The following is an 11,760-nucleotide window of genomic DNA, read 5'->3' on the forward strand; positions in this document are numbered from 1 at the left end:
GAGCGATGTCATTGCAAATGTTGCTGGCTATTTACCGGCGCCATACAGCTCAAAGTACCCAATCTTCATCATCTGCTTAACTAGCTAACAATAGTACATTGTACACACAAGGTTGTCACTGTATCTATCTATCTATCTATCTATCTATCTAACCTTATATCTTTCCAACAATATATCTGTCTAACCTTTCAACTACCTAGCATCATCCTTTCTTCCTTTCACCAGTCACTACTGCTTCACTCAGTATAACCTGTACTGATTAACCTCTTCATTGTTTTGGGTAAAAGGCTAACTTTTATCCCCTAGGAGTCTTAGTTTTATCAAATTAAAGCTAAGAATCTCTGTTGGAGTATAGAGCTAAAAGAAGACAAAATGCTTCCTCTTTCCAATACATCTGGAGGGCACTGTAGTACTGATACTTAGCCCAGTGCCAGGGGCAAGTCACCAAGTGCCTGCATGTACAATAGTTGGAATGTACAATATTTGGAATCTTCCATCAATGTGGCCCCAACCCGCCACTTAACTATGGTCATGACCCATGATTTTATTTTTTATGATACCTGTTTAGTGATGACACTACACCATGTGTGAGGAATTCTTGCTTAGGCCATAAGCCAAACAACTAGTTTCACAACTAGTAGTCACTACTGCTTCACTCAGTATAACCCAACATTCTATCCATCCATCTAACCAACCAAACTATCTCCAAATTCATCCACTACCATAAGAAGACTATCTCACTTTCTTTCAACCACCCAGCAAATCTATCTATCGAAACATCTTTAAACCTTTTCCACTACCAAAATAAGGCTTTGCAAGCCCACAAAGATTCTTCAGGATCTTCCTTTTGTAGTTATTAGTGGGCTTGCTTGCGGGGAGAGAGAGAGAGAGAGAGAGAGAGAGAGAGAGAGAGAGAGAGAGAGAGAGGGGGGGGGAGGGGGGGAGAAATTGTTATTAGCTTCGGCCTGAATGAAACAACAATTATTAACGATGAATTATGAATGACTATGGTGCCAATAAAAGTGCCAATAAATCTTTGTATGACACCCCCCATGGTTGAAACTCAGTTGATATGTATACTAGAAGTGTTGTCGAGTACAGTGGTAATAAAAATCATGTTTAGCCTTTGATTTCAGCAAAAATAAGAGAAAATATTGTGATCCCATCACTTTCCATTCATGCTTTTATTTTGAAGCCACGAATACGGCGAAAAGCGAAACCGGAAGTCTTAATGGAGTTAGATAGAGCTCAGAGAACACAGATCACATTTAGCGTCTCTCAGGACTCTGGTGTAAACAATGAGAACAATAGCGCCTCGTGTCGTTCATTTGTAAACACTACGCCTTAAATTGAAGAGGGAGTTTGCACAGTTTAGATGCATATGCCTCCATAGAATACCCAATAGGAAGAGAAGCACATAGGCTAAATCCAAACAGTAAACACAGATAATCCTGTTTAACATTTTAACGTCCTTTTTCTTTCAGGGCAGCCGAGCTTCAGCCATGAAGAGGGCTGACAATCAGATAAGTAGGGCCTAACATGAGTCTGTGGACAGGTCAGTGTGCTACACAATTGTATAATTTATTTGTTTATTCATTAGTCAATTATTATTCGATCACTTTTGGCTCCTTGGCAGTCACAATACATTCAGTTTCTGTTTTTTTATAATAGTGTTGACAAATCACAAAAAATATTCAATATCACATTTTATACAAAATCTAAATATAGCTACTTTATATCTTTATAAAACATTTAGACATCATCTACAGTTTTTTTAATACAGTCATCTCTTGTTTCATCTGGCAAAAATTCACTGAGAAAGATGAACACATCTGTTAAAATACGTATATATTATTTCTTTTCATTACAGTATTTAAAATATCTTCATTTACCACCACAAGACACATACATTAATACTTCTGCCTCGGGGTTGAAAAGATAAAAAGAGGGGACATTTTAAAGTGGAACACACACATCTCCATCTCTCCAAATGGGTCCCAATACTCTTCCTTAACTTATTCTCCTCACCACTTTCCCCCTCACCGACAGATTCAAAGACTGGATAAGTCTAAACGCCATACTGCTTTAACCTATCCAGGTCCTCCAGTCTGGTAATGTGGAATGAAAGGAGTTCAGGGAGGGCTGCTGTTTTAGAGAACTGCGTCTCCTCTCCTTCACCTGCACTGATCTGGAAACACAGGATAAGTGAAAGCAGTAGTCTGCCTAGGAAGATGCTCTCTCCTGTGTACTTATTTCAGATCAGTTCAGATCAAAGAAAGGCGATGAGGAGAGGGAGTGACTGTAGACTGTAGCGATGTGGTACAGTCTATCTGAGGGTGCAGTCTCGTGTCTGCCTGTCTACAGCACATGAGACAGGTCATTACATCATCACATCACTCACTGCTGCTCACACCCACAAGTCAACACCATCAATGACACCTGTCTGATTCCTCTTCATGGCTTTCAGTAGTGCTTGACAGTGAGGGGGTCAGGAGGGAGGAGAGTAAGCTAGGAGAGGTGCAGAATGGAGAGTAGGCCTGGCTTGGTAAGAAAACAACCCCCAAGCCCTAACTCCCTTGGTGTTTTTAGATCTGAAGAAACTAGGTTATATTGAGATATGATGTAAAAAGGTATATCCATTATGGTGATGGCTCCACCTAGACTTTCAATAGACTTTTCCACCACATTGCTTATTCCTATGGTTCTCTCAGATATGTGAGAGGGAGGGTCGAGGGGTTGTTTTGGGACCAGGCCAGAGAGAGGCAGGGGAAAGGAACACTTTTCAGAGGACACTTCTGGTTTGTGCAAATAAGAGACTCAGAAATACAGACACTTATGCCCATTACTCATAGGCTACTCTAGGTTTCTATATATCATATTCATAAGAAACAAAATCTCATGCACATTTTACTAAGGCAACTTCAAAAACTTGAGTAAAATTTCACTTTAATATTGATTAAGTGAAACACCCCAGTAGGTTAAATCATTGGGAGATTGTATAGAGGCAGGTTTGTCATCTGAATCGGCATTTCCCCCAATAGTCCAGATTTATTTGGGATTTAAATTTTTGGTCTCAGGTGAAATTTGGAATTTGGATGGCGGTAGTTGGGGTGGGGGGTGAGATGGGTGGTTGGTATACTGTATACATGTTCAACCACAGGGTAAGACACTTCACATAATAAAACACACTAAAGATGTTTTTAGGTTGGTGGTAAGGGTGAGAGTGAGGGAGGAAGGAGCCATGCTGTGAACAGGCTGTGTCTGTGAACAGCCTGTGTTTGTGTGTGAGGAGAGGAAAGGATTCAACGTGTGAGTGTGTGTGTGTGTGTGTGTGTGTGTGTGTGTGTGTATGGGGTCTTGACAGCAGATTCCTTCCTTGTTTTCTTTTCTTTTGGAATGGCCTCTTCCTCTCTCCATTTTCTCCTCTTCTAGAATATACTCTGCCTTCTGTTCTTCCCCCGACCTAGATTAGGAATACAGAACATGTGGAAAATCTGAGTGTTTGAATATGAACATACATGCAAACGTCTCACAAGCCTGACAAGCTAGTTGGTAAAATCTTTCACTAGCCATCTCTGAAAAATACTAGCCTCAGACTAACGGGATAGTTACTTGCTTCTAAGTGCCACCACCACAACAGTAGCTGATTTTGATTGCAGTGTTTATGGACATCTTATTACTATGTTATTAGTGTGTTGTTACTGTGTTATTAATATACCTGGAGGGTGGAACACTGAGCTGCGGTGTCCTGGGTCCTTCTGCAGCTGAACCTCTCTGAGGGAGAACACTGAGGAGGCTAAAGAGGGGGGGGGGGGGGGGGGGGTGAAACGATGTATTGGGAGCATGACACACCTCATAATACACCATCAGTGTATGACTATGTGTATGCTGTATGTGTATATATAATTATATTGGCTGTTGGCTGTGTGCACTATGTACAATAAGTAGGCTATATCGTGTGTGTGTGTGGGGGGGGGGGGTGTTCCTTACTGTCTGGGAGGCTGTGGATGTTCTCTCCCAGACTCAGGAAGTAGGTGTGTCTGAGAGAAGCTTCAGCCGAGACTCTGGTCCTTGTGTCATACTGCAGTGACGGGGAAAAATACAACAGTCAAAACAACAGCACTGAGGTAAATTGGTAACAGAGTGTCCATGTGGATGCACTGTTGAGGATGACCTCTTACCCGTAGTAGAGCATGTAGCAGGTCAATGCCCTCCGCGTCCAACCTATGGGAGACAGTGAAAGAGTATGTGGTCAGGTTGGGGTCATGTTTCCTGGGCGTGAATTTGATTCACTTTTTGGGATGTGGTTGTGCTGCGGTTAAGTTGTGGCTGTGTTACCTGGGCACCTGATTGATGAGTGGTTGGGGTCTGTACTGGGGGAACATATAGGATCTAAATTCCTCATTATTGGAGATACCTGGCCAACTCTCCTCTAAGGGAGTGCCTGAGAGAGAAAGGAGTAGAGAAAGGGAAGAGAGGAGGAAGAGGGAGAGAGATAATAATGACCCTGTATTTACATTATTCAAACGCTCTGGTGGAATCAGCCTTGGCAGGACCTCTTTTCCCACGTGCTCAAGACGTTTGGACATAGTGCTCCATTGGTCTGTTCTCTTACCTATGAGTCTGAAGACCAGGTGTAGCTCCTCCTTCACTGTGGAGCCGGGGAACATGGGACGCCCGGTGGCCATCTCAAACATGATACAGCCAACGCCCCTTTAAGAGGAAACGGAGTACATTAACCATGCACTGTGAAGGTACAGTCTGACATGCTATGGTGGGGCCATATGCCTAAAGGCATGGAGTAGGGTTTAAAGTGTGTCTGAGGAAATAATGAATCCCTGGAGCCACACACATGCATGGTCTGGGTCAACACATACACGCACACACACTCTCACGCACACACACACGCGCACACACACACACATACACACACACACACATCAAAGACTACAAGTGTTGATCACAAACAGAGCTGTTTATAGGGTAGGGCCTAATTGAGTACACTGATGTCCTTTGTTGATCTACTGATGAAAGGAATGCGTTGCAAATGAGTTCATTATTGAAAGGTTGTTATTATGTTGCTGAACAAGGAAAGCAGTCTTTTAAGCTTTATGGTAAATTAGCAACAGGCAGAAATCTTCACCATGGTAATTACGTATAAAAGGAATTGTTGCTTAATGTGAGGCTAGTAATTGTCCCGAGACATTTGATTCAGACCTGCTAGTTTAATTGCAAGCTTTTGTTGTTGTTGTTGTTGTTGTTGTTGAATTCAAAGTAAAACTTAGAGACCCTGTTACATAGTCTAGTTGCTGACTGTTTTATTGCTACCATACAGTATATACATCTGAGCCGGGTACAGAGACAAATATGAGACTAATCTAGAGAAACAAAACAATTCATCTCACAGGGCATTTAGATGAATAGTGTCTATACTATGCATGTTGCCATATGAGCTCTCTTAGTTCTTTAGTAGCCGGCACAATGATGAGTCACTGAAAGAACATTAAAACCAAGTGAGTTTGAATCATTGGACATGATTCTGTCTCTATGCATGAGAATGGAAACCTCACAGCACTAGCCGTGAGTCTCCAGGGTAGAAGGATAACTCACTCGGGTTCTGCTTACCACATGTCGATGGGTGTGGAGTACTCTGTGGAGCCCAGCAGTACATCAGGGGGGCGATACCATAGAGTCACCACCTCGTTGGAGTAGGTCTTAGTGGGGACGGACTTGGCACGGGCCAGACCTGACCAATCAAACAAACACACGTTATGTTACATAGTCAACTACCGTTTTCATCAACCCCTAACCCTAACCCTAACCCTAACCCTAACCCCCATGTCTATGTCTCTAGGGTTTGCAGGTCGAAAGGAACTGGACAGGTATAAGCAGTATGGTGAAGGCTCCACCACACCCATTGGAAAGCTCGGTGGAGCTATATTGCTTACACCTATTTGGTTCTCAGATCAGCAACGGTAGTGGTTGGGTATTGTTTTTCAACCAGCTACACTCTATTGATTATTGATCATCTCTCTGCTGTAAGGTGTGAGTAATGTAAAAAAATGTTTTATTCATATTAATTATGAATTAGTGTTTCTTGACTTTCTCGCTCTGCAGGATGTGAGTAAGCGTATGTCCCTGTCCATGGACATCCGTCTGCCTCCAGACTTTCTCTAGAAAGTTCAGATGGAGAGCGAGAGGAGCATGTTACAGAGAGGACATGCATTTGCAGGCAGAGGAGGTTAGGGTTGATAGTAAGAGCTAGGTTACCATGATATGGGCAAAAAGCAGTCTTGCAGTCTTAGAGGTATCTTCTAGGTCTAGATTAGTTTGATGTTTCTAAAGATCCAAACCCAAATGTGTCTTACCAAAGTCAGCCAGTTTGAGTTCTCCCTTGTCGTTGATGAGCAGATTCTGAGGTTTGAGGTCTCTGTGGAGGATCTTCCTCTTATGACAGTAGGCCAGACCACGCATCAACTGGAACATGAAGATCTAGAAGGAGAGAGAGGAGTGGGAGAGAGGAGAGCGAGGTAGAAGTGATATAAGCTTTCTGGGTTAATGACTGATCACTTCTTTGTCTGATGATGAGGTTGATAATTATGATGATGATGATGATGATGATGATGAGTAAGGCTCTGAAGAGTTCACTCACCTTGACGTTGTGCATGCTCATGAGGTTTGCACAGTTGTCCAGGTACTGTTTCAGATCGCTGTCCTGAGAGACACACAGACAAAAGCCAGTAATAGCTAGAGTTATTAGTGATGGTCCATACCTGAAGTATTGTTCATGCTTTAATATCATCTGCAGTTGTTACTCATAGTACCTGAAGATGTGTGTACTCACCAGATACTCAAAGACGAGTGTGAGGGAGCGGTCTGTGTGTATAATGTCATGCAGCGTAACAATGTTTGCGTGTTTCAGGTTCTTCAGAAGAGACACTGGGGAGACAGAGAGAGGGGAGCCGGAAGAGTAGTATAAAGCTTAACAAAAAATGTGTTGAATCCTCATTATGAATACATTTTGGAATCTAGTCTGAATTAGTGAGTGAATGGAGAGAACTCCTCTCCAACATGAAAATACAGAGCATTGCCCTCGCTGGTTGGCTACTTAAAAACATGATGACATGGTAATGATATTTCAAGTCCTCTAGAGGGCAGTGTTGTTACATCCCTGTCGGTTGAGGTGTCAGCCCTGTACTGGAATAGAGTATGAGTGTGTGGTGTTTGAGGAGGGGTGAGGAGAAGTTAAGGGTGGGAACAGAGTTCCCTGTGTGTTGTTTACCTTCTCTGATAGCTGTACAGGGTGCTCCCTCCTCATGCTCCAGTCGGATCTCTTTCAAGGCCACAAGGTTCTCTGTCAGTTTGCTCCGCCCTTTAAACACTGTGGCATACGTCCCCTACATGCCAAACAGAACAAGAATCAGGAAGTCATCCCGGAGAAACAGAAAGCAGTGGTCAGTGATGTCGGTCCATGTTTATATGTCATGGTCATCACTCTCTTGCAACACTAGACAGACAGAAGTAGGTGATGTGATCTCTAACCACTAACTGTAAACCTACCCTATAATGTTATCTCCATTCGAGACATACTGCTCTGCAATTAAATAGCTCTTCTGAGAGAGCAGTGTTGAAACCCTTATCGGCAGCAGAGTCACTACTTATCTTCCGCCGTATTATTGAATTCTATGAAATCTATTCAGGCTATATCTTAATTGTCCCTCCTAAAGACCTCTTCATCCCCACTACCCCCCTGTGCAAGTTTCTCTCCTGTAAATAAAAATAATACAAATTCTTCCTTCTTCTAGCACTGTGACTGCCAATAGCCCCTGGTCCTAGCATAGATTACTTTTTATTGTGATGACTGATGGATAGATGATTCACTTACTTAGACAAATGTATTTGTTGTAAGTCGCTTTGGATAAAGGCTTCTGCTAAATGCCATAAATGTAAATGTAAATGTAAATGAATCTCGGCCGAGGAGAAGTTAACTACAGGGACACACACTCACCTCGCCCAGTTTCCCCAGCTTCACGTATGTCTCCAGTTTCCCAAAGCCAATATCAGACTATAGGAGGAAAACCACACACAACAGTCTTTGGTTAGTAAGCCTTATCATAGCCTACTCTCTGTATGTAGGCATTGATAGGTGTATGTGTTGGGGGGGTCACAGGGAATTTGGTTATCTATCAGGGGAGGCTGGTGGAGGTAGAAATCAGAGGACGGACTCATTGTAATGGAATGAGGAATGGTATGAAATGCCTGTGATGGTGAAGCATACATATACAGTGGGGGAAATAATTATTTGATCCCCTGCTGATTTTGTTAGTTTGCCCGATTACAAAGAAATGAGCGGTCTATAATTTTTATGGTACTTTTATTTTAACAAATAGAGACAGAATATCAACAAAGAAGTCCAGAAAAAACACATTATATAAAGTTATAAATTCATTTGCATTTGATCGAAGGAAATAAGTATTTGATCCCCAAGCAAAACATGACTTAGTACTTGGTGAAGAAACCCTTGCTGGCAAGCACAGAAGTCAGACGTTTCTTATAGTTGGTCACCAGGTTTGCACACATCTCAGGAGGGATTTTGGTCCACTCCTCTTTACAGATCCTCTCCAAATCCTGAAGGTTTCAAGGCTTTTGCTTGGCAACTCGAAGCTTCAGCTCCCTCCACAAATGTTCTATAGGATTAAGGTCTGGAGACTCGCTAGGCCACTCCATGACCTTAGTGTGCTTCTTCTTGAGCCACTCCTTTGTTGCCTTGGCTGTATGTTTTGGGTCATTGTCATGCTGGAAGACCCATCCACGACCCATCCTCAGTGCTCTGGCTGAGGGAAGGAGGTTCTCGTCCAAGATCTTATGGTACATGGCCCCGTCCATTGGCCCCTCAATGCAGTGAAGTCGTCCTGTACCCTTAGCAGAGAAACAACCCCAAAGCATAATGTTTCCACCTTCGTGTTTGACGGTGGGGATGGTGTTCTTGGGATTGTAGCATTCAGCATTTCTCTCCCTCCAAACACGAAGAGTCAAATTTATGCCAAAGAGTTCAATTTTGGTCTCATCTGACCACATCACCTTCTCCCAAGCCTTCTCTGAATCATTTAGGTGTTCATTGGCAAACTTCAGATGGGCCTGTACATGTGCCTTCTTGAGCAGGGGGACCTTGCGGGCACTGCAGGATTTCAATCCGTTACGGTGTAGTGTGTTACCAATGGTTTTCTTGGTGACTGTGGTCCCAGCTGCCTTGAGATCATTACCAAGCTCCTCCCGTGTAGTTCTGGGCTGATCCCTCACCCTTCTCATGATCATCCTTACCCCACAAGGCAAGATCTTGCATGGAGCTCCAGACCGAGGGCGAAATATTTTGTATTTCTTCTATTTTCTAATAATTGCACCAACAGTTGTCTCCTTCTCATCAAGCTTTTTGCTGATGGTCTTGTAGCCCATTCCAGCCTTGTGCAGGTCTACAACTCTTACCCTGATGTCCTTTGAATGTTCTTTGGTCTTGCCCATGGTGGTGGAGAGGTTGGAATGGAAGAGATTTATTCTATTGACAGGTGTCTTTTATACCCATAACAAGCAGAGATTAGGAGTACTTTTCCAAAAGTGACAGGACTAATCTGTGTGTCTCATGGGCACATAACCGGTCTGTATGAGCCAGAATTCTTGCTGGTTTGTAGGGGATCAAATACTTATTTCCTTAGATCAAATGCAAATTAATTTATAACTTTATATAATGTGTTTTTTCTGGACTTCTTTGTTGATATTCTGTCTCTATTTGTTAAAATAAAAGTACCATAAAAATTATAGGCCGCTCATTTCTTTGTAATCGGGCAAACTAACAAAATCAGCAGGGGATCAAATCATTATTTCCCCCACTGTATATATATTTGTGGTTTTGGTTAAGGGTATTTGGGATATACGGTTATGGGTGATTATGTGTTTGGTAAGTCAGGTGATTTTGGTAAGTCAGGTGACTTAGTAGTACATATTATTTACACTGACCAGCGATGCACGTCTGGACATACGACTCAGAGGTTTGCAGGGCGGGGAGTTCTCGCTCTCCACCTGAAGTTTCTTGAGAAACTCTGGAGGCAGACGGATGTCCATGGGCAGAGACATACGCTTACTCATGTCCTGCAGAGTGAGAGAGACAAGAAACACTAGTCAATAATTCAATATGAATGCAACATATTTGTACATTGCACACATACATTGCACATAGCAGAGAAATGATCAATAATTAATAACCACAACTCTAATCCGGTCCATGGTGGCAAAGTGTCTTACTCTGACTTTTTATTGTTATTATTAAAGATTGACGAAAGAAAGACTATTTTATTGCTATGTACAGTTGCTCGCCCCCAAGATGTTCTCTAAAGTTTAAACTGTACGGCTAGCCAATCCCTCCAGAGCTCTTCTCCTCCCTTCATTTCTCTGTTCTGCCAGAATGAAGGTCACATAGTTCACATCTTCAGCTCTCTCAGTTTTTCCTGAGTGAGTAACTCACACTTCCCCCCGCAATACAATTTTCTGTCTGGAATAAAGTGTGTGAATTTCCCTAGAGTTTCCCTAGAGTGTGTGTGTGTGTGTGTGTGTGTGTGTGTGTGTGTGTGTGTGTATCTAGGTCTACGTCTACGAGAGGGAGAGAATGACTCAGACTGTCTTTGCAGGGGGCTTTTTGAAAAAGTAAAACAGTGAATTATCTCGCTTTATCACTAAAGGTGTCTGGCTCGACTGGTGGAGCTGAACTATCAAAAGAGAGAGGGAAATAGAGGAGGAAAAAATAATGTTCTGTAGATGACTTGAGCTCCACTGTTGGATGTTTAATCTCCTCTGAGGCTGATGGAGTGATGGCGAAAGGGTCTGGGAGGGAGAAGAGGAAACCAGTATGATGGCAGTGGTCATTCTGTCCTGCTCTGGTTCTTCTTCTTGATTTTTGTGCTGAATAGAATAGCTGGATTAATAGCAGGAGTCTGAGTCAAACTAGTCTCTGCTCCCCTTCTCCCGTCATTGCCCCACTTTTCTCCCCTCATCTCTCCCTTTGTCTCTCTTTTTCCCACTCTATGACCCCTTACCTCCATGGAGAAGCGTCTGTGTGGGGCTTTGCTGCGGAAGTGGAGCTGAGAGGGGGACTCAGCTCCCAGCGTGGCTGGCTCTGGGCTCACTGGGCTGGGCTGCGTGGACAGAGACGGCAGGGCCAGGCTGTCTGGAGTCAGCGCTGGAGGAGAGAGACCGAGGCAAATCACACACATGACAGAGTCCATACTGTAGCCTCACCTGTACACACACACACACACACACACACACACACACACACACACACTCACACGTGTGCGTGTGCGTGTGTGTGTGTGTGTGTGCGTGTATGCGTGTGTGCATGTGTGTGTGTGTGTGTGTGTGTGTGTGTGTGTGTGTGTGTGTGTGTATTCGTTCGTGGCTTGTGTGTGTGTTCGTGCCTTGTGTTTGTGCGTGTCTGTCTGTGTTTGTTCTGCCCATTCCCTCTCTGGGTGTTTGATGTTGAATGCTCGGAGCTTGTTTCTATGGGGACGCTGATTGTAACCAAAGACAGTGTTAGGGTAGTAATAATAATAATAATAATACAGTGCATTTGAAGCGCCATCAAGGACGCTGTACAGAGAAAGATATGATAGGTCTAACTGATGGAGATATCCTCTCTTTCTCTCTCTCTCTCTCTCTATAGTGTGGATGAGTGGTTTGAATTAAATTGAGAGACAGAGGAGGGAGTGGAAG

At 43.2% G+C, this 11,760-nt stretch overlaps 1 protein-coding gene across 1 annotated transcript in view; it reads right to left on the bottom strand.

Moving 5' to 3' along the window:
* Window positions 1-1,225: 1,225 nt before the first annotated feature.
* Window positions 1,226-11,760, bottom strand: part of cdk18 (cyclin dependent kinase 18) — a 26,691-nt gene continuing 16,156 nt past the window's right edge. Inside the window, exons 3-16 of the mRNA XM_083667491.1 lie at window positions 11,085-11,227; window positions 10,012-10,143; window positions 8,009-8,065; window positions 7,283-7,397; window positions 6,845-6,939; window positions 6,653-6,715; window positions 6,369-6,492; window positions 5,626-5,746; window positions 4,616-4,713; window positions 4,339-4,444; window positions 4,182-4,224; window positions 3,991-4,081; window positions 3,719-3,796; window positions 1,226-3,463 (exon numbers count right to left, since the gene is read on the bottom strand). Of these exons, the coding sequence (XP_083523617.1) occupies window positions 3,429-3,463; window positions 3,719-3,796; window positions 3,991-4,081; window positions 4,182-4,224; window positions 4,339-4,444; window positions 4,616-4,713; window positions 5,626-5,746; window positions 6,369-6,492; window positions 6,653-6,715; window positions 6,845-6,939; window positions 7,283-7,397; window positions 8,009-8,065; window positions 10,012-10,143; window positions 11,085-11,227 (1,301 nt within the window). The 3' untranslated portion in view covers window positions 1,226-3,428. The remainder of the gene's footprint in view (window positions 3,464-3,718; window positions 3,797-3,990; window positions 4,082-4,181; window positions 4,225-4,338; window positions 4,445-4,615; window positions 4,714-5,625; window positions 5,747-6,368; window positions 6,493-6,652; window positions 6,716-6,844; window positions 6,940-7,282; window positions 7,398-8,008; window positions 8,066-10,011; window positions 10,144-11,084; window positions 11,228-11,760) is intronic.

This window comes from Argentina silus (genome assembly GCF_951799395.1).
Source record: "Argentina silus genome assembly, chromosome: 4".
Lineage (NCBI taxonomy): Eukaryota > Metazoa > Chordata > Actinopteri > Argentiniformes > Argentinidae > Argentina > Argentina silus.